A 23109-nucleotide genomic window follows, 5' to 3' on the forward strand; every position below is an offset into this window, starting at 1 on the left:
TCAAATCCAGACTCCAGCGAGAAACTGCTGAATTGGAATTCATTTGCAAATTGTATACTATTAATTTAGGCTTAAATAGAGACTGGGAGTGGCTAAGTCATTATGCAAGGTAGCCTATTTCCCCTTGTTTTTTCCTACCCCCCCCAAACGTTCTGGTTAAACTTGGATTTATGCTGGAAATAGCCCACCTTGATTATCATACACATTGTAAGGAGAGTGATCACTTTAGATAAGCTATTACCAGCAGGAGAGTGGGGTGGGAGGAGGTATTGTTTCATGGTCTCTGTGTATATAATGTCTTCTGCAGTTTCCACAGTATGCATCCGAAAGTATGCATCTGTAGCTCACGAAAGCTTATGCTCAATAAATTGGTTAGTCTCTAAGGTGCCACAAGTACTCCTTTTCTTTTTGCGGAATGGAACAGTAGAGGCTGCTGTAGGTCTGCCATGTGAAACTAGGCAGAGCTGTTTGTGACCCTCAACCCAGAAATGTGTAATGGCTCAAAGCAAGAAATCCCAACCCACTAAAATCCTTTAAATGGCATCCATAGTTCTTCATGGCTGTCCCTTCACTGCATACCTGCTTTTCATCACCTAAACCCTGATTTCCCAGCTAGGGTTACAGCTCCATAGTTCAGCTCAGCACCTAGAAAATTCTCCAGCAGGAGTACAGCACCTCTTAGATTGGCTACCAAGTGACAATAAACCCATTCCTTAGGCCCAGCCAGCAGGATTGCACAAAATTGTGTGAATGCCATCAACTCCACTCCTTCCTCAAGGGAGTCAGCCTCTGGTTTTATTTGGCCTCTGGCTGCTGGGATCTCACGGCCAACATGCTGCTGTTTAAGCCAATATTACGAGACAAACCTTTCTGCTCTTAACCACCTCTAGTAGCCCACCTCAGTGAGTCCCAGCCAACCAGGAATGGCTTCTTTAAGTAGTCCATAATCATCAGTTAAGATGAATCCATTGCCCTGCAGGGTCCCTCATCAACTTAACGACCCACTGGTCTAAGATTCAGATGCCTCTGTCAGGGGATGACTCAGGGTCATCTTTTGGTTCTGTTTTAGTCAGCACCTCTTTCCCCAGGAGAAAGAATCATCTATCCTATCCATAAGAGGTCAAGTACATATGAGATGTCTTGAGGACTGGTACCGTGTGAGATTGCCTCAATGGTCGTGGAGGTCTGAATGAGTTATTTTGGGAGTCCCTGTGATGGAGATTAAGAGGGGACTTTGTGAGTGGTGTTTGAGGGGATATTGTGGATGGGTGTCTCAGAGATTATAGAAGGTTCTTTGGGGGTGTCCTCGTGATTATATGGGGTTGTGTGGGGATTTCCCAGTGATTAAATGGGAGCAGGTGGGTGGGCGTATTGGTGATTAAAAAGGACACTGCAGGGGATAAAAAGAATAGGAGTGCTTGTGGCACCTTAGAGACTAACAAATTTATTTAAGCATAAGCTTTTGTGGGCTACAGCCCACTATAGCCCACAAAAGCTTATGCTCAAATAAATTTGTTAGTCTCTAAGGTGCCACAAGTACTCCTCGTTCTTTTTGCAGATACAGATTAACAGGGCTGCTACTCTGAAAACTGCAGGGGATAGTGTCATTGACTGAGGGGATCTTTTGGAGGGAGCCAATGATTATAAAGGACTCTACGGAGTGAGGTTGTCACAGTGAGTACACGGGAGTGTTCATATGGGGGGCTTTAGATAGGTGGGTGTCACAATGGATATGAAGCTGGATATGAGTCAGCAGTGTGCCCTTGTTGCCAAGAAGGCTAACGGCATATTGGGTTGCATTAGTAGGAGCATTGTCAGCAGATCAAGGGAAGTGATTATTCCCCTCTATTGGGCACTGGTGAGGCCACATCTGGAGTATTGCGTCCAGTTTTGCGCCCCCCGCTACAGAAAGGATGTGGACAAACTGGAGAGTGTCCAGTGGAGGGCAACAAAAGTGATCAGGGGGCCGGGGCACAGGATTTACGAGGAGAGGCTGTGGGAACTGGGCTTGTTTAGTCCACAGAACAGAAGAGTGGCGGGGGGATTTGATAGCAGCCTTCAACTACCTGAAGGGGGGTTCCAAAGAGGCTGGAGCTTGGCTGTTTTCAGTGATAGCAGATGACAAAACAAGGAGCAATGATCTCACATTGTAGTGGGGGAGGTCTAGGTTGGATATTAGCAAAAAATATTTCACTAGGAGGGTGGCGGAGGTGGTGGAATCCCCATCCTTAGAGATTTTTAAGGCCCGGCTTGACAAACCCCTGGCTGGGATGATTTAGTTGAGGTTGGTCCTGCTTTGAGCAGGGGGTTGGACTAGATGATGTCCTGAGGTCTCTTCCAACCCTAATCTTCTGATTCTAATGATTACATAGGGTGTTGTGTATGTGTGGTGTCACAGTGATTATGGGGGTGCTGTGTGTTGTCTCCCACCACCCTTGGTCAGAGAGGTTGTTTTGGGGTGTCACAATGATTATGGGGGCAGGGTGTGGACCCCCCAGTCAGAGGGGGTGTTGTAGGGTGTCTTGGTGATTATGGGGGTGCAGTGAGTCCCGCTAGGCAGAGGGGGTGTTGTGGGTACCACAGTGATTATGGGGGCGGTGTGTGTCCCCCCGGTCAGAAGGGGTGTTACGGTGATTATGGGGGCGCTGTGAGGGTTCTGGGTAACGCGGAGTTGGGAGGCCGCAGCGCCTCGAGTCTCCCGACGGCGGGACGGGCTGAGGGCCAGGGGGCGGGTGTGCGCGGCGCTGCGGGCCCGCCCTGGGGGCGGTGGCTCGGCAGGGCCCGGGGCGGGTCCGGATGCGGCTCTGCCTTAGACAGTCCGTGGCCAGCCCCGGGCTGCCCCTACTTCCCAGGATCGTGTCCGCGCGGCAAAGGCAGCGGGTGAGTCCGGGCGGCTCCTTCGCCAGCTGGGAGCCAACCTGGGGCCAGGCGCCTCGGCCTGCTGCGGGCAGCGCGGCCCGTGTGCCCGCCTCTGCGCCCCTGGGGGCTCGCAGGCACTGGACGGCAGCCCCCATCCCCCCCGGGGCAGCCCCTCTTCCCCCCCCCGCCCCGGCTCTGCGCCCCCGGGCAGCCCCTCTTCCCCCCCGCCCCGGCTCTGCGCCCCCGGGCAGCCCCCCTTTCCCCGCGGCTCTGCGCCCCCGGGCAGCCCCTCTCTCCCCGGGTGGGAGGAGAGGCCTTGGGGCCCTTGCCCCTAACCTCTTTTTTTAGGCCAAGAGGCGGGGGGAGGGGGGACATGGATAATCTCCCAGCCCCTAGGAGCTGGGGTGTTGCGTAAAGTCAGAGTCCTTCTCTTTTGGAGGTTAAAGTTGTCTTTGGCCCTTCGGTGCGCGTGGTGAGGCTGGGGCCTCTCCCAGGGGATGTTGCCGGTCCTCTTACAGCCACCTCCGTGTCCTCTTCCTCCTGGTTTAGCTGTGTCAGTGTCCCTGTGCCCTCTGCCCCAGCTGCTGTTCCACTTAATGACACTCCCCAAGAGGTCTGTGTGTGGCTCAGGCCCTGCACACTGCTGCTTCCTGCTGGGCTTCCCCAGGCTGGCAGTTTCCCCTGCACTTCACCAGTGGGCAGCTTCTTTCATCCCTGGCTCCCTGTGGAGCCTGAGGGCTCTTCCTGCAGGCTGTACTGGTCCCTGCCTACCCCACAGCCACTTTTTGGTGACTTCCCTGTCTGCTCTGGGTCCTCGTGCCACAGTCCTGCTGGGCTCACTTGCCCCTGCGGCTTCCGAGGTGCTTGTCTCCCTGTTGCCTCTGTAGGGCCACTTCCTCCCATTTGACCTGCAAGCCAACCCCAAGCCCAGTGCTCACACAAACCAGTGCCTGGTCAGTTTCCTGTTCCACATCCCCAGAGCAATCTAGGGGTCACTTTTCTTTGGCACAGTGGATAACACAATTCTCTACTAATTATAGTCTGGCCTGAGTTTCTGGGCCAGTCCTCTCCCATCAGGTAACTGGGGAAGGACACCCAATAGGGAGCCAGAAGATGTATTTAAAATCCCATCACTGAGTGGGGTTTCCATTATATCTCCTTTCACAGTACCAATGCGGCATAGAAACAATAGGAGGGGTTGCTTAAGGGTGGGGGAGAGAGAGATGTCACTTTCCTGTGCAAATGCTGCATCCTCTTGTCTGTCTCCTTTTGTCCCACTTGCTGCAGTCAGTACCTTTTTCATTTCAGACCTGCCTGTGCTTTAATCTGAGGCATTGGTTATTGCAGAGATCTTGTAAGTGAAGGAGATGCTGCCAAAATTGATTAGCTCAAATTTGAACCTACCCTGAAATGTATACAACATAAGAAGAAAGGCCTGCAAGATTGTTAATCCCAGTATCTCTGTTGGATGAACTACTTGCAAGAAACCCCTTAGAACTGGATTTGTTGTGGGTATTGCACATACTCTGAGTTCATCCAACTTCTTGTTCCTATGAACTAGAACATTGCTCACAAGGGAGTGGGGTATTCAGATATATAAAAATGTCCATCGTGAGAATCAAAACAAAGCTAACTTTTCAGGTTTCCCAGCTAGGATGGTGTCAAGCATCAGAGGGGTAGCTGTGTTAGTCTGTATCCACAGAAACAACGAGGGGTCCGGTGACACCTTAAAGGCTAATAGATTTAGCCTTTTTTACCCATAAGCTTTTGTGGGTAAAAAAAACACTTCTTCAGATGCATGAAGTGAAAATTACAGATCAGGCATAAATATATTGACACATGAAGAGAAGGGAGTTACCTTACAATTGGAGAACCAGTGTTGAGGGGGCCAATTCAATCAGGGTGGATGTGGTCCACTCCCAATAACTGATGAGGAGGTGTCAATTTCAAGAAAGGGAAAATTGCTTTTGTAGTGAGCCTCCCAGTCCCTATTCAAGCCCAAATTTAATGGTGTTAAATTTGCAAATGAATTGTAGCCCTGCAGTTTCTCTTTGACGTCTGGTTTTGAAGTTTTTTTGTTGAAGCTAAGATGGTGCGTATCCTTGTCTACACTGGCAATTTACAGCGCTGCAACTTTCTCGCTCAGGGGTGTGAAAAAACATCCTCCTGAGCGCAGCAAGTTTCAGCGCTGTAACGTGCCAGCATAGACAGTGCCCCAGCGCTGGGAGCTGCGCCTCTCGTGGGGGTGGGTTTGTTTTTTTAGAGAGCTGCGCCGTGACCACACAAGGCACGGTAAAGCGTTGCTGCCTCAGCGCTTTAACATTGCAAGTGTAGACTAGCCCTAATTCCTGTATCTATTGCTCGACTTACAAGGCCATGCTGTGTCAGAATCTGCGTGGTTCTAGGAGTACCTTGTCTGTATTGGCTTCAATTTGAGGGTATGTCTACATAGCAAAAAAACAGGGCAGCAAGTCTTGGAGCCTTGGTCAGCTGACTTGGGCTCATGCTGTGGGGCTAAAAATAGCAGTGTAGACATTCCCATTTGGACTGAAGTCTGGAAGCCTGAGCTCCCAGAGCCTCCCCATCCTCATCACCAGGTTTCAGAGGCCAGCGCCCAGCCCAAGTGGGAACATGTACACCGCTATTTTTAGTTCTGTAATGCGAGTCCCAGTCAGTTGACCCAGACTTGCTGCTGTGTTTGGTTTTGTTTGGTTTTTCTGTAGTATAGACATACCCTATATGAGGACCAAAACTGCATAAATGGAGCTTTCTTAAAGGTGACCTGCAAAGGACACCTACGAAACTGGACTTGTGCTTCCTTCCCCCCGCCCCCGCTCTTTCTTTTTTGCTCCTTATGATATATAAAGAAGGCTTGAAAAATGTGTTAGGTTTTGTTTCTAAAATGTCCTGCTTTTTTTACCATAGAAATATCATTACTGTTGAGTGTGATCTACCATGGTTTTAGAGCAGAGGTGGGCAAACTATGGCCCACAGGCCACAGCAGGCCCTTGAGCTCCTGGAGGGGGAGGCTAGCCCGCAGCCACTCCCCTGCTGTCCCCCCTCCCTTGCAGCCACAGCTCGCCATGCTGCCAGCGCTCTGGGCGTTGGGGCTGCAAGCTCTTGCCAGGCAGCACGGCGGTGTGGCTGGCTCCAGCCGGGTGGCGCGGCTGCCAGACATGCTGCTCTGAGCGGCATGGTAAGGGGGCAGCAGTTAGATAAGGGGCAGGGGGTCCTGGGGAGCAGTCAGAGGGAAGGGAGCAGGAGGCAGAGGTTCTGGGGGTGGGAGGGGGCATGGTCAGGGCATGGGGAACAGGGGAGTTGGATAGGCATGGGAGTCCCAGGGGGCTTGTCAGGGGGCGGGGCTGTGAATAGGGGTCGGGGCAGTCAGGGGACGGAGCAGGGGGGGGTTGGATGGGTCGGAGGTTCTGAGCGGGGCAGTCAGGGGGCAGAAAGTGGGAGGGGGCGGACAGGGGGTGGGGGCCAGGCTCCCCTACCTGGCCCTCCATACAGTTTTGGAACCCCAATGTGACCCTCAGGCCAAAAAGTTTGCCCACCCCTGTTTTAGAGCATAGCTCCAGGACAGTTATTGAGCCCTAACACCTTAAAAGAATCTGTAGAGGTTCTGGCTATTACAAGCCTTCCTTCATTAAAAAGTGTTAGTCATTCAAGTTAAATAGGACTTAACAAAAACCAACCAACCAATGGCTTCTGAACCGTCTTGATTTCTTATTGCAATTACTCAGCTTTCACTCTCAACGATTGTGATTTCACCATTTCATTAGTTCTCCAGGCATCAAGTCTTCCAGCCTGGACAACTGACCCCTGAGCCTGTTTCTCTAATGTCCCTCAATCCAGACATTTTTAATGTGTTATTACCTGGAAGGAAAATGCCACAGTCAAATGCATGAGTCCTTCCCATCTGGAATGAAGGCTGTGCATGTAAGTGGTAATCGGGCATGGTAGGTGGCCATGTGTTGGAAGCCAGAGACTGTTGTGAGGCTGACAGCCTATGAGGGTTACATGAAGTGTAGATGGTAATACATGTGCACTGAGTTTGCTCTGGATACTTGTGGCCTTAACTAGTGATCTCTTTGGTTTGTAGTGATGGTGTTGAAAGGAAATGCTCTTGACTAACCTTATCTCCAGGCTAATGAAATGTTTAATGTGAATTCATTAACATTTGTAAAGTGCTGTGAGATTTTTACTGGGCTGGTCCTAGAGAAAGACAAAATACTTAACTGGTTGTAAAGCACCAATAGTAGCGCACTGGGCACTTTGCTGAGAAACGTGCAAACTTCAGGCTCTGTCTCAAAGAGTTTACAGTCTAGATAACTATTATGTGTTATCACTAATTACAATGTAGATGGAAAAAATGAGGAGTCCTTGTGGCACCTCAGAGACTAACAAATTTATTTGGGCATAAGCTTTTGTGGGCTAGAACCCATTTGATCAGATGCATGGAGTGGAAAATACAGTAGCAGGTATATATACACATAGTAGCTGAAAAGGTGGGAGTTGCCTTACCAAGTGGGGGGCGGGGGTCAGTCTAACGAGACAATTCAATTAACAGTAGAATACCAAAGGAGGAGAAATCACTTTTGTAGTGGTAGTGAAGGTGACCCATTTCAAACAGTTGACAAGAAGGTGTGAGTAACAGTAGGGGGAAATTAGTATGGGGAAGTTATTTTTTGTAATGACTCATCCACTCCCAGTCTTTATTCAGGCCTAATTTGATGGTGTCCAGTTTGCAAATTAATTCCAGTTCTGCAGTTTAACGTTGGAGTCTGTTCTTTTGTTGAAGAATTGCCACTTTTAAGTCTGTTATTGAGTGACCAGGGAGAGTGAAGTGTTCTCCTACTGGTTTTTGAATGTTATAATTCCTGATGTCAGATTTATGTCCGTTTATTCTTTTGCCTAGAGACTGTCTGGTTTGGCCAATGTACATGGCAGAGGGGCATTGCTGAGTGTGTTTCTTTATTCATTACTATTAGTTGCCTACTGAGCTGCTACAAGCGTTTGAGTCTTGGAATATGTAGTGGTCTGCATCCTCTTCAATCCTTTGAGCTCAAGTTGTCTCAAGTCTCTTAAGGTCTTGTCTGCTTGGGGAAATTGACTGGCCGTGGCTATTCTAGAATAACTATTCCGCTATAGTTCTTCTGGGCTAACTCCCCATGTAAATACTCTTATTCCGGAATAGTTGCTGCATTTTAAATTCAAACTTTACCTTATTCTGAAAGAACATCTTTGTGTAGATAAGCCCTAAGTACCTGCAATTCAGGGGGAATGAATTCAGCCTTATGACCCACGTCATTCAGTTTATCACAGTCTTTGTGGTTGCGGTCAAAGGTTGCTGAAATACACTGTGTGTCTGCAGGTCATAAAAAATAAGAGTCAAGTTGAGTCCTGTTGAATTCCTTTGCCTGGTTTTACTGTACTTGGGTGTGACTTCCTTGTAGTCTTGTACAAGCATATAATGTTTGTTCTAATACCAACTTTGATATAACCTATGATTGTGTTGGCCTTTGCTACAACTGAACATGACCGTTTCTTCCAGCTAACCCAATCCTTAGTAGTTCTATGTCATGTGGTTGTAAAAGTTGTCAGTTGGCTCACTGCACTGTAACTGTGATTCTACTACTGCTAGGCTGATGATTGACTGTGCACAAAGGTAACTTATCAAAGTTTCCTTCAGTCCTGGCTCATTTAGCAGAATTGCTCCAGCAATGCTGAGTCAGGATGAAAAGCCAGTCTTGCAACATCTATGGCAGTGTTACAGTGGCAAGGTCATTAAGACTCTCTTGTGACCTATGGACTTACGCCACTGTGAAGCAAAGGTAAGACTCCATGCATCAGGTGAAAGTGTCTCTATGTTGCTATCAGTATTCCCACACTTGTCTTCAGATGTTGTCTTTAGACTCTTCCTTGTAACACTTTCTTACTCCTTCCTTAGTCATTTCTTTCGACTATTTATCTGGTTAACATGCATTTAGTGAGCAATGGGCCTGTAACATATTCAGTGACACACATACAAGTAACTCTTGTTTATTTTTTTTCCTACTATCTCTGAAGTTTGGAAGCCTGTTTCCGTTTCCTTACCGTTTTTCATTTGATGATACTCTTAAATTACCATCTGCAGTTTTTAAAGTTAGTTACTTTTGATCTCATCTACTTCATAATTGTTTTGATTTTGTTATGAAATAAAACTGACTTCCAGTGTCTCTTTGATATTGCAAAATTATAGATAAACAGATCCAGGCCCAAAGGCACTACAATTATCATCTAGCCTGGCCTTCTGCATAACACAGGTCCTAGAATTTCACCTAGTCATTCCTGAATTATTCTTTCCTACCACATAAGAGAACGTTATTGAGACCAGTAACTCGTGGATTTATCTAGATGTTCTTGGACATCTGGTCTTGACCTAAAGATTCAAAGTGAAGAGGAATTTACCCGTTCTCTTGGTAAGATGTTCCACTGATTAATTACCTTCTTTTGTAAAGTAATTGCTCAGTGCAAAAGAAACACATTTTACTTACAGCATTTCAGGCTGGGAAAGTGCTGCTATATTCAACTATATGCAAACAGGAGGGGGCACACTAAATAGGAAGTAAGGGAGGGGTGGAGCATAGCTCCAACCCATAATATTTTGAGTAACCCAGTTAATCCCTTGATGACCACTTTACTTACACCCTCACTGTTTGAAATGTTGCATCTCATTTCCAATTTGAATGTACTAACTTCAACTTCCAGTCATTGGAACTCGCTGGGCCTCTGCCTGCTAGAGTAAAGAGCTCTCTAGTATCTGATTTCTTCCTGTGCAGGGGTTTACAGCCCAGGATCAAGTTACTTTTTAACCTTCTCTTTGATAAGCTAAATCGATCTCTCAGTGTTCTCCAGAGCTAGAATCATAAATTTTTGTAGCTCTTCTCTGCACCGTCTCCAAGTTTCCAACATTTTTTTTTTAAAGTGTGGACACCAGAACTGGACACAGTATTCCAGTAATGTTCTCACCAGTGTCCTATACAGACATAATATCGCCCCCCTGCTCCTATTCAGCATATCCCCTTGTTTATACATCCAGGTATCAGTTTAGCCCTTCTTAGCCACCCTATTGCTCTAAGAGCTCATACTCCGTTTGGTAGCTACAATGATCTCCATGTCCTCTTCAGAGTCAGTGCTTTCTTGTAAGTGTTACCTACATGCTTTGTTTTTAAATGTCTGCTTTTGCACTTGGCTATAAAAATGCATGTTGTTTGATTGCACCCAGTTTACAGATGTTCCAGACTGCTCTGTATTGGTGAACTGTTCTCATCAGTGTCTTACTACTGATCCTAATGTGGAGATGTTATGCCTTTATTCCTAGCAATTTCTGTTCTCTGTTTCCAATCTGCGTTTGGAGATAATCAGTGCAGAATGCTGTTGTATGTGTTTTTTAATAAAACCTAATTACCTGGACCATGCCATTCAAACTTAAAAAATAAATCTTTGTGCATTCCTGGTATGATTTTAAAGTATATTATTGACTTATTACGCTGTTAGCCTCTGGTCTGAATACTTGCAAGTGGGATCATACAAATGACCAGCTATGGGGCCCCAACCAACTTCCACCAAAGTCAATGGCAAGATTCAGAAACATTGTCTAGGGGGAGCCTTACAAAATATATATCCCATCAGGTCAGCTGAAGAGGTGTTAATGTAAACATGAGGCCCCTGCAACCAGACCCATTTTTACCCATTCAGCAGGCTTTACACTGGTAAAAACAGCACAAACTTTTCTACACTAGGGCTTATGGTGGTGCTTAACATCAGTTCAGCTGAACCAGTGTTGGAACAAGCAGGAATTCTTCTGTAAAATTCACGAGCGTAGACATGGTCCCACTGGTTTCAGTGGGAGTCGTTTGGCTTCACAAGGTCCTATGATCTAGTTAGCCATTTGGAAAGCTGAGCGGGCTTTAATCTTCCAATATAAGTTTTAACAGTTCCTTAGTTGGGGTGCTGCATTTGATTGTTGGACTCTGACCCCTTTCTAGTGAAGGGCCCTGTATGAATGAGTCTTAGTACAGAGCTGAAATTGAGATGGTAATTTTGACTTTACAGAAACGTGAAGGGATGCTGCCCCAAGATGGTGGGTCATGGTTTCATAGAAGGGGCCATTAAATCATTTAGTCTGACCTGAATATCACAGGCCTTAAACTACATCCAAATACCCCTGTGTTGAGCACAACAACAATAGTGAAACCAAAGCACTTCAGTCCATCAGGAGACTAAACTGTTGTGTGAAATGGGCAGAGAATAGGAGAAACTGAGGCATCACCTGTGCCCAATGTCCTTGCGATAGCAGGGAACTGATAAGGTGAAAGATCCAGATTATCCTAGCAGGTTTGAGAGGTGACACCCCTTTAAACAATATTCTTAAGCAGTAACTTATCTGGGTGTTTCACTGAGCCAAAGCTGGTACAAAAATGGGGGCAGGGCTCCTCCAACACAGCCAATAAAGCACCCCTCAATTAACACAAGCCTCTGGAGTCTCTTCTAAGGGCTTGTCTACACTACCCACTGGATCGGCAGACAGCAATCGATCCGGGGGGGGTGTGTGTGAATTTAGCGCATCTAGTATAGAAGCAATAAATTGAGTACTCTCCTGTTGACTCCAGTACTCCACCAGAATGAGGAGCGCAAGCGGAGTTGACGGGAGAGCGTCAGCTGTCGACTTACTGCAGTAAAGACACCACAGCAAATAGGTCTAAGTACATCGATTTCAGCTACGCTATTCAGGTAGCTGAAGTTGCGTATCTTAGACTGACCCCACGTGGTCGTGTAGACGAGCCCTAAGAGTGCTCCACGCAGTATGGCCCTAGTGCCTGTGGAAGGAGAGGGCATTTCAGAAGTGCTCTGCCTATACTCCACAGCTCCAGCCTTGCAGCCTCTGGGACAGGTAGTCATTCAGGCAGGCTGGTCTTATGCAGGGCAAGTCTTTTCAATACTAATCATAAGGCCTCGAATTTCACTTGTGGACTAAGCAGCCTCGGTGGAGCGTGGGTGTCCGCTTCCCTGGGTGAAAGCCTTTATGCAGTGGCACTGTTGTGTTCCGCAGTAGTAGCGGCCTGTGAGACATTCTCAGGGTAGCCCCTGCCAGTGACCCAGGTGACAGGCAGAGATGAAGTCTGTGGGTGGAGGGCAGTATCCCTCCTGAGTATCTGAGCAGAAAAATGCTGCTCCTGATCACCACTGGCAGTTGGTGTTATGAATTCAGCTTATAATAAAAAATGACCCTCAGTTTGCTGACCTGTTGTGTTTGTGAAATGCTGATCATTTACGATAGTCTAAATGTAGTAACCGTTATAACAAGGGGTACCGCTCGTGCTCACAGCCTTAAATCTGCTTTAATTTTTAGTGTTCTCATGAATGCTTAAAATAACTACAAAAAGAAATGGAGTACTTGTGGCACCTTTAGAGACTAACACATTTATTTGAGCATGAGCTTTCATGAGCTACAGCTCACTTCATCGGATGCATTCAGACTGGCTATCAGACTGAATGCATCCGATGAAGTGAGCTGTAGCTCACGAAAGCTCATGCTCAAATAAATGTGTTAGTCTCTAAAGGTGCCACAAGTACTCCTTTTCTTTTTGCGAATACAGACTAACACGGCTGCTACTCTGAAACTTAAAATAACTAAGTACCTGCAAGTTTTCATGTGCAAAGTCTACGCCATTGTCCTTGATAACCTCATTCCTTTCCATGCTGTTTATAATTATCCTTGTAAGTGTGAAACTAAACCTGCTCCCTTATGAATTTCTGTTCCATTGCTCATGAGTGCTGGCAGCATTGCCATGGTAGGCTGCAGGTGCCAGTTTCCTAAGGTAACATGTTCTTCCAGGACTGCTCTGGTTCTGTGTCAGTGAAGGATAGGAGGCCTCACTGCCCAGTGGAGTCACCAGATGGAAAGGATCAGTTAGGTTTGACTTGACCCTGTAAAATGGAGAGAACCTTGTTCAAGTGGTGGAGAGAGGCAACTTGACTGGGAAAGCTCATTTGCAGGGCTAGGGGTTTGGTATCAGGAGACATGGTTTATGTATAACAGCTCTGCAAGGCCATCTTCTGATAGCCAGTGGAGCTGCATGTGCAACTATTGGTAAATACCAGAGACTAGATGCTTCTGGAGACTTGCTGTGTGCTTGCGAATCTGAGCCCGCTCCCTGGCACTGTTCTCTAGCTGCTGGGAGGAAGAACATTACTCAGCTTACCAGTGGCTAGCTGGGCTGAAGTATGGTTTCCACTTTTCACTCACATTGGTACATTTGTCAACTTTGCTCTGCCTCCCACTACCCCCACACTGTGTGCAGTGTCAGTGATCATTTGGCCACAGCTAGGGTTCGGATGAAAGGGCTTCTGGAAGGCAGTCTGCAGTGCTTTATGTCTAGGGTTAAACCTCCTGTAACATCTCCCCACTCAGGTCACCAGTATCTGTTGTCCTCTGGTGTGACACCGTCCCATTTAAGTCAATAGTCCTGACATTGACTTCAGTGGATGGAGGATAAGGGCCCTAATCTAGAATTTGGGACAGTTGCAACAGTAGAATTTACATATTTGCTATTAAGACTTATTCTAAACAATTAAGTGAATTTAGTGCTATTGAAAATGTGTCAGATAGACCCCTCAAGAGAGAGCTGCCTATCACTGGTCTTGTCTACCCTAAAAGTTGTACTGCTCTAACTGTACCAGTACAGTTAAAGCAGAACAACCACGCTCCATGCTATAGCGGTATAGCCATTCCTGTATGGGAAGGGAGGTGATGATACCAGTACGTCACCTTTATACCAGTATAACTGAATCCACACTAGAGCTTTTACAAGTATAACTTTTTCAGTTAAAAGGTTCTGCTGATATAACTGAAGTGTATACCAGACCACAGTCACAGACCAGGCACAGGTACTGAGGCAAGCTTCTACCCATTGTCTCCTTGCATGCACCACCCAAGGTTGCCTCGTCTTGATCTAAAGAACCACTTACGGGGCACTCTGACTCCAGGGCCCAATCCATCTGTGGCCCTTCTACTGAAAGTGCCAGTGAGGAGACACAGTTATGATGGTGAAGGTTATGCTGTACGTACTTGCCTAATATGAACTGGACGTAGAGACCCTGACTCATTACACATAGTACTGTACTTAACTGCTTGGGCTGAATTTCAGCAAGCAGCCTAGAGGTGAAAACTCCATAATTTGTCACTTCCCTCAGGCACCCAGGTCCCCATGCCGGAAGGACGTTGGTCAGTGTTCAGTAAATCCGACTTTTTATACCAATGGGGGTTAATAGTCTCTTGTGGATTCTCAGTCCTGTCCTGAGATTGTAACCAAATGCTCCTCTCTCAACAGTGTCAAGATGGTCGTTCTCTCCAAGGAATACGGCTACGTGGTCCTGACCGGTGTTGCCGGCTTTATCATGATAACGCACCTCGCTGTGAATGTGGCGAAGGCACGCAAGAAGTACAAGGTGGAGGTGAGTGGGTAGCGCAGGTGGTCCTGCCCTTGAGGCACCAAGAATGCCTCTACTGGCTATCTTGAAGGAGTGAGGCCCAGGCATCTCATTAGCTGGCTTAGTATGACAGAAGCACTGGTAATTAGGGGAAACACAAGACTTCGTGGACTAGTTCCCATTCTGTGTGAGTTGTTTGGTGAACGGGAATCTGGTTTTGTCTAGATCCTAGTACATAAGGAACATCACAGGGGGATATCATGAGAATACTGCACTTCTCCAGTGTTTGGCTCTTAGCCTTGTGCCTCACCATATCCTAGGAGCTCTCTGCAGAGGAGCATATCCATGGTGGTGGTGGTCCACTCAGCAAATGGTGTAACCCCCTAGTCACTGTGTGTGTATTACATATACATCCCTGTCTGATGGGTCTGTTACAGTTCTTAGTTGGAGAGCCTGGTTCTTCACCTCAAGCTGTAGAGTCTCATGCTTATAGCTGTGGAGTCCCTGGTTCAGTCTCCAGTGTGTTGGCCAAGATAGCAGTAGTCACATTATCACTGACTTTGTGGGTTGTCTACACTTCAAACACTGTAGTGGTGCAGCTGCAGCACTTCACTGTAGCCACTGCCTATGCCAATGAGAGGGGTTCTCCCATCAGCATAGATAATCCACCTCCCCGAGAGGTGGCAGCTAGGTCAACAGAAGAATTCTTCCATTGACCTAGCGCTGTCTACACAGGGACATAGGTCATCCTAACTACGTCGCTCAGGCGTGTGGATTTTTCAAACACTTGAGTAACATAGTTGGGTCAATATAATTTTCTAGTATAGCCCAGTCCTAAATGGGAGAATATAGTGAGGTGAAGTAGTTCAGAACTGTGCAGTGATTCCCCATTATTCCCTGGACCAGAGCCCTAGCTATGATGCCCCACCAGTGCTAGTTATTCTCTTATCCTTTGTACGATCCTCCTAGAGGGGTGCTTGCAATAACCCTCACAGTGGGTATTCTTACCCTTAAGATTTGAAATCAGTGGAAGAGAGTTATTGACTCAGCTCCAGTCTCTGCTTCTGTCTCCCAGTTGCAGCAGTCTCCTTCCAGTACCCACACAGATGCATTTGAAGGCTTTCCCCCCTCTTGGTCGCTGTGCCAGATCTCCTGCTGCTGTTAGGCACCGTTGTTTCTTTCCCAGGAGAGGTGAGGTGTAGGACCTGGCAGCAATGGGCTGAGAGTTCAGGCTGGGTGAGATATGATGGGACTGGCTCTGCTGAGGTGTTCTAACCTCTGTCCTTAGGCACGGGCTGTTGTCTTCCTGCTACAGCACCTTCTGGGTCTATTCACCCCCACCTCCAACCTAGGCAGCTGCAAAACCCAAGACTTTCCAGGACTCTAAAACTTAGAACATCGCACATAAACACAGGTTTTCCCCACCCTTTTAGCCTGGCAGTATGCCTCCATGAGTGTGTGCGAGTGGGGAGCTGGTGTTTCTGTGCTCTGATCTCCAGAGCTAGATCTGTGGAGCTACCAGTGTGGCAGATCAGCTGCTTAGGACTGAATGGGGCTGTTGAAGGGTGTCTGAAACAGAGAAACTTAAGAGACCTGTGACAAGCAAATAACCATATCGTCCCTGCCCTATCTACTTATGCTTTTCCCTGCTACTAGGTGGGTAGATCTTGCCTTTGGGAAAAACCCAGTTTGGATTTGGGGCAGAAGAAAGTGAGATGATCTTAGAGGAGCATTTAAAAATAGAGGGAGAAGGGCTTATAAAATTCAAAGGAGATATTTAAGAGGAACAATAGCAAAGAGGACCCTTTGTAAACTAAACTTCATCTCGGAATCTACCCTGGGAACTACTCACAGCTGCCGCTGTGAGTCAGGACGTTGGCATGTGGAGCCTACTGTGCTTGGAAGCAGCTTTGGCACTTTGGGCATTTCCTCCAGGGTGTGATTCTAGAAACTTGAGAAAGGGTGGAGGAGCTGTATGGTATAGCCCTCAAACATCCCCAAGAGAGGACCAGTCAGTGGGTGTGTACGAGGCTGCAGCAGTATCTGGCTGCTGGGTTTTATGTGCACCACTGCTGCTCTTTCCCCACACGTGAGTGCATAGAATGGGGTGTTCAGGGGTACTTGGATCAGAACATAAAAGGCCGGCTGTGATGTATTGTGTATGGGGAGCCCATCGTTCAGTGTGTTACACGCCTCTCAAGGCTGGTCCACAGAGGGAGAGTTCAGTGCAGTTCCCAGCTAGTGGAATTACCCCTTTTGTTCAAATGGGAAAGGCTCAACACTGCAGATTCTGGGTTCCACTCGTGCTGACAATGCATGATGGTGGTTTCTTCACACAACTTGAGAGTCTCTGTTTAAGGTTATGGGCTAGCTTTGTGATGTGGCGTGACCATCCTCAGGGCTCCATGTGAGAATCTCCATTCATGCCCATGTGTTGTAGACTGAGTAGAAACAATGAGCAATAAATTCAGTGCTGGGAGATGGCAAGAGAGAGCTTGGCAGGATTAGAACCAATGTAGACACTCCCGGATTAAATTCCCACCCAGACAGCAAATGCGTGCACAGAGATCTAACCCCAGCTTGTTTCAGGAAAGTATCTGCAGCTGAGGGACCGCTCCTGCTTGAGGCTCAGATGTGCAGAGGAGATGGGGGAGGCAGTGAGCCTTCAGTCCTTATTCCCACCTGCGACGTTCTGCCCAGCTCTCCAGATGAGACGGTGTCCAGGATTTTTTCGGGCGGGCGGGAGGAGTGTTTGCTCTAGCCTCCATTCCAGCCTTCAGACTGGCTCCACAGAGCAGATGGGATTGCACAGAGAGGGTCTATCCAACTCCTGGCTGCTGCTGCCCGTTGCCTTTTGGAGGGGGTATAGAGAGAAGCAGCCAAGTGTCCTATCCCAGAAGTTCTATCTGACCAGAGCCAAAGGATGGTTTTAAAGTAGCCGCTGGGGGGACGGATCCTCCATTTTGTGTCACATCTAGTGGCATTTGCAAGATCCCGGAGACATGAGGCCAGGGTTCACTTCGTGCCACTGTTCAGCCAATGCGCCCAGGAGTTTGAAGTGCAGCCTACAGCTCATTCTTGAAGGAGGGCAACATGACACAACTTGGACTCCAAACCCCCCAAGGCAGTCAGGTGGTCTTGCCAAACAAGCAGAGTTGAGATTCAGATCGCCCTGGGTGAGTGCTCTGGGAAATAACAGCCCCCGCAGGAAGCGGCGAGTGACGCTGTTGTGAGGGGCCACAGAGCTCCATGTGTTTGCTAACACTGTGTTGTCTTTAACAGTATCCAACCATGTATAGCACGGACCCTGAACATGGGCATCTCTTCAACTGCATCCAGCGCGCACACCAGAACACGTGAGTATCGTGGACAGTCCTGAGTGCTGACTTGAAGATTTAAGTTATTAAGCACTGACACCTGGAGTGTAGCATTCGCTTCTGCTAAATGCTTTGTCTGTGTCTGGATTGGGCTCTGAGAAAATGTAAGGCTCTGCTGCAGCGTAATGCTTAGTAGGTGAGACAAGCCCTCATCCAGGGGTTCGATTCCAGTCACGGTCTGGCCCCACCTAGGCAGGGACTACCATGTTATATCACAGCCCTGGCAGCTTGCCCATGAGGACAGATCCTAAGGCCCAGGAAGCTGTGTTACCAGTGAGGTATGTCGTGCCTTGCCTTTTGATGGTCTCATTTGTTCAGCTGCCTGATGAGTGCCTGACTCTCCCAGAGAATGAATTCACCAGCCCAGAGAGACCTGGCTCTCAAACGGAGCATGGCTGGTGTGTTCCCATTCCCCAGCTAGTAAACAGTGGCTTAGCATTTGGCAATGACTTTAAAAGGGAACTTCAGGCCTTGTAAGCAAATACGCTGCTGATCCTGGGCAGTGGCTCTGGGATCTTCAGGATTCCCAAGGGTTTGTGCATCCATTACTGCACACTGTGTGTGTAGACACCACTATGGTTGTCACAGCATTCTTGCAGAGGCAGCTAAAAGCTGGACTTGGAGGCCTCTTCTGAGTAGTCCAGTCCCTTGCTCTAGGTCTCTATACAGGCTGAGGGTGTTCCCTAAAATATGGTGCCCAATTCTAAGAAGTGTGGGGGAAGGTGGGATGGGCAGGGATTGATCGTCTAGATATCCACAAAGATCTTTTTAAAAACAACCAAAACAAAAAACCTCTTAGAGTTTAGTCATAAGTGCAAATCTTTGTCTTCTATTTTCAGATTGGAAGTTTATCCCTCCTTCCTGTTCTTTCTAGCCGTGGGCGGAGTCTATCACCCGGTGAGTCATGTCCCTAGCCAGGTTTGAAATGATTGGATTAGAGACTGTTCCTACTCTCCCCTGCCTTCCTGTTGGCTGCAGGAGAATGTGCTAAGATCTCCCAAGGAGGCAAAGTCTGCCTGATCAATCTTTAGCATGCTCCACTCTAGCCCCATTGTGCATTGTACTTGCCCAGGAGGTGCTGGTGGGAGCCATCAATCACCTTGCACAGCTGAGAGACAGTGTTCTGTAAGACAAGTTCCTGATCTGTGTAGTGCATCCTACAGTAGGCTGCTGCCTCCCAACTTGAACCATGTACCTGTGCTGGGCCAACTGGAGCTGCTGCTGCCTCCTGCTTGCTTGGGTGCATTGTAACCCCTAGTGAGGCTCAGGCCCCTCCAGTCTTCATGGCGCACTGCAGCATGCGCAGGATCGCTGGTCAAAACTCTTCTGTCAAAAAAATATTTTTTTTTTAAAGCCTTTATCTAAATGAAAATCTCCATGGAAAAATTTCCATTGAGAAACCAAAAATGTTTTGTTTTGTTTTTTTTTCTCTCTGCCGCTAGCAAAAAGGGCTGGGGACAAGAAATAAAGAATGTTCAGGTTTGGGTTTTTCTTCCAAAATCCAGACGACTTTCATGAAAAACATACCAAGATTTGAAACTTTTTGCAAAAAACCAATTGCCGTCCTTTGCCAAGCGCTGGTGCGGAGGGACTGGAGGCAGCAGCATTGGCAGGTTCAACTGTGGTCCTAGTCTGGCAAACTGGAACCGCAGCCTGAGAAACAGGAACTAAGCTGTTAAGTGGAAATTTGCAGTGTCTGCAAATGGGGAAGTGCCACTCCTGTGTGTTTGTACTTGCTGAGATTTCTTGCAACGTAAGAGCGAGGGATAACTTCTACTCGGTTCCTATCTCTGGTCCACTCCAGAAAGTGGCGAAAAACAAGCTTACAAAAACTGGTTGGTTTTATTCAACATACCTGGTGGCTCAAGCCTGGAGCAGACAACAACTTGTGACTGTAGGGACTAGGCATTTCTAATTACCATAGTCCCTTTAATGCTGTCAAGTTTGCACCAGGTAGTGCTCTCTCCACTGTGCTTAGGACACTGAATGAGGGGAAAGATCTGGAGTGAAGAAAACAGTTGGTGGATGGAAGAGTTTGGTTAACCAGCATCTGGTAAATTATGGCTACACTATACTAGTGGCCATAGGTCTGGCTGGTCACTGGGGATGTTGGGAGGTGGACAGGAAGGAGGGCACATGCCACAGACTGACACCAGGATCAATTCTAAGACATAATGTGACATCTGTGTTGGGGGGGGACGACGGGGGTGTATGTGACACTGATACACATCACATGCAGTATTTCATGGCATTGCCACACTGCGCTCCTCTGGGACACTGATTTCTGGTGCTGCTGACTGGGTGAGGACTCCACAGCTTAACGAGAGGGAATTATTAGAGACACAGATTCCTTTTCTACACTGACTCCTTACCATGTTGATAGCCAGTGTTTATAAAGCAGAGTGCCTATTTGCGTGGCCAAAGGAGCATGGTAAGTTTTCCTCAGCTCCGAATCCTTAACCTTTCCTGCTTTTCTCTAGCGTGTCGCTGTTGGGCTTGGCATCACCTGGATCATTGGGAGAGTCCTCTATGCCTATGGCTATTACACAGGAGGTGAGTCTTTAGACTGACAAAGGATGAGCCCCAGTTGAGACCTGGAGTCTCCAGTGTTGACCATCTGGCCTCTTTAGTGGAAGGCTGCCCTGTGAGGCAGGGTGGTGGGGGCATGAATAAGGCTTCCTGTACCACTGAAAGGAGGCTAGTGCCTTTGCCCCACATATTGAGGTGACAGCAAAGACTTGGCATTGTAGAGTCTGCATGCGCTTGTCCTTATGTATAAGGAGCTCTATTCTGGGGATAGGATGAGCTAAATATGGCTACCCCCAGTGCCACAGTATCTATTGCTCCACCCTGAGACTGAACTATAGTTCCCAGTCCCTTGTTCACTTCTCCGAGTTTGCGAAAGCAGATTAGTCTCAAAGGTACAGTATCCTAATTAGAACTGCAGCACATGTTCCCCCTTCCTAAGAAAAGAAACTCTGTCCACAGTGAGAAAGGACAGACTGATTTGTGTGTGTTGATACCTTCTCCCACCACACACAAGTGGCATTCTTTGACTTAAAGAGCAAGTCCTTTTAGTCCTGACCAACTATCTCTTCTTCCCTCAATCCATGATAGGCATGCTCTTCTGGACCAAATCTGTACTATTTAATTGTCTATAGCACCTTGCTAATATGGTGCTGGTGCTTCTATAAATACTTGGATGATGATAGGGAAAACAGATGATTCTTTCCTATTATTCCCCAAAAAGCAGTGCAAGTACTGAACAGCAGAAGGACAACAGTCCTTTAAATCTCCATCTGTAGGACAATATTCAGGAAGCAGAAGAGCTAAAATTCCCTGTTGCTCATTTGCTGCTCACTTTCTCTAAAGTAGTTATTCACTCTGGGGTATTCTGTGAGGAGTGCTACAGCCTGGCAATCTAGCCCTGGAACCCAATCGGTCTTCAGGCAACTGGCTTGAGTGGCATGTCATAAAGTGATAGGGTTAAAGAATGGCAAAACATTTGTGTAAAACTAAATACAAAAGTTACAAGCCTCCATAGCAGTGACAGACTGCAGATTCAGATGGGAAATACAGCCTAAATCTGTATGTGAACATCATTCCCTCATCCATTTACCTGCCAAGTTCTGTTACACTTGTAGGTAACTGATGATGCAGCTCCATGGAGTGTCAGTTACACCAACTGGAGCAGGGGAAGCTTGGAATCCTGAATTCAGGATTTAGACCTTAGGGGATCCGTAGAGCTGAGCATAGAGGTTTCAGCCTGCAACAGTCTTGCTTTTAAATGTCCATGTTCCATAAAAGCTTTTTGGCTTCCCTTTCAAAAAATGAACTAACTGGGCAGCTGAGAATGCAGCAAGGTGAGCCCTGACCTGCACCCCCACTTCCCCAAATGCTACCTTGTTAAACATGTATTAAACCTCCTTGTAGCATGGGCTAGTGCTGAGAAGCATGGCACAGGATGGTGCTGCTGAGCTAGCTAAGTCTTTGTGCTCTTTCATCTCTTTCTACAGATCCCAGAAAGCGAAACCGAGGGGCCATTGGTTCAGCTGCACTCCTCGGATTGGTGGGGAACACTTTGTACTCAGCCTTCCAGCACCTTGAGTGGGTCTCCAGTGAGTAGCCAGCCTCCATACCCCTTCGCAGCTTTCTGGAGAATCTCCAAAGTGTAGAGTGTTTGGTTTTTTTTGTTTTTTTTTTTTGGGGGGGGGGGGGGAGGATGTTTTGGATAATAAAACTTAATTTCCAACTTAAACTAGTTTTTTTCCTAATTAAAATTCAAAGGAATTAATTGTTTTCATCTTGAAATCTTGGGTAAAAGTGCTTTTTATAGTAGTCCTGGGCAATAATACAGAGAGGGGGTTGGAAAAAAGCCTGTGCTATACATCCTGGGATATACAGAAGTCCCGTAAACTGGAACTTATGTATAATATTGGCCTAGCCTGGTGACCTGTCACATGAGAGATCAAACTGGGCCTCCTAGTCCATCTCCCTCCCTGTGCTAGGACTGTACAGACAGAATGCTCACTCCAAGCATCTGGTCTCCGACAGCAAGTGACTCCTCTGGGTGGCTGAGTAGAAAAGGTTGAGTTGTGTCCAGGTCCCAGCCAGGAAGATGTTTCTTCCTTTCCCTATTGTGAGCTGCAGGCACAGAATCGTCACTTGGTGCCCACAATGGTGTTGGCCTAGCATCACTACCCAGTTCTTGGTTCCTGGTTGGGCTTTGGCCTCTGCTGCAGGCAGTGCTAACGGAACCAGATAAAAAGCAGGATCACTGACACTTATCACCATGATCTCATCTTGCTGACTGCAGTTAAAGCAGCATTATAGCATTTAAGAGCACTGGAAAGGAACAAAGCAGCTCAAGTGGGAAATTCCAGCCCCTCTGCTCCAAGGGTGGCTTTTCCTGCCCTTCACCCAGCCCCTTGAATCCTGTGATCCTTTTTCTCAGAGAAGGAGCTGTTTCCTTGGTACCACTGCTGCAGTCTTTGCAAATGAGGCCTTGTCTGTGTTTTACCCTGCAGTCTGTATTTCAGGCAGATGAGGGTAACTTCTAAATTACATCTTTTGAATAAGGTATGCAGATGAAGGAGGTGGTGAGGGCTAAGGCAGCTGTGCCCTGGGAAAAAGCACTAGCTCCATCCTTGTATCTAGGCTTCTCCTGTTTGGTATAATATTGCTAGCCTTCAGCTGCTCCTTGGAGTTTCTCTGCTGGAAAGGCCCTCTGTGCTTTGATTTCAGAGATGGAGGATGTACTGGATTATCTAGGACAGGCAGTGCTGGGTGTTTCCCTCTGTCTTAAGCAGGACACAACTCAGTATTGTGTACTTAGCTTTTGAACAACAGGCAAAACTTCAGTTATCCTTAATTTCACCCCTTTTTTCCTTATGCTGAA

At 47.4% G+C, this 23109-nt stretch overlaps 1 protein-coding gene across 2 annotated transcripts; it reads left to right on the forward strand.

Moving 5' to 3' along the window:
• Positions 1 to 2740: 2740 nt before the first annotated feature.
• On the forward strand, positions 2741 to 22022 carry MGST3 (microsomal glutathione S-transferase 3). Of its 2 annotated transcripts, none has more exons than XM_077825129.1 (6): positions 2741 to 2880; positions 14235 to 14358; positions 17617 to 17690; positions 18551 to 18608; positions 20192 to 20264; positions 21728 to 22022. In XM_077825129.1, the coding sequence occupies exons 2-6, from the start codon at positions 14242 to 14244 to the stop codon at positions 21835 to 21837; spliced, it is 432 nt and encodes a 143-aa protein (XP_077681255.1). In that variant the 5' UTR covers positions 2741 to 2880; positions 14235 to 14241; the 3' UTR covers positions 21838 to 22022. The 2 variants fall into 2 exon arrangements, with proteins under 2 accessions (XP_077681255.1, XP_077681254.1); XM_077825128.1 differs by lacking the exon at positions 2741 to 2880 and adding an exon at positions 8669 to 8693.
• The last annotated feature ends 1087 nt before the right edge of the window (positions 22023 to 23109 follow it).

The sequence above is a fragment of the Eretmochelys imbricata genome, chromosome 8, assembly GCF_965152235.1.
Source record: "Eretmochelys imbricata isolate rEreImb1 chromosome 8, rEreImb1.hap1, whole genome shotgun sequence".
Taxonomy (NCBI): domain Eukaryota; kingdom Metazoa; phylum Chordata; order Testudines; family Cheloniidae; genus Eretmochelys; species Eretmochelys imbricata.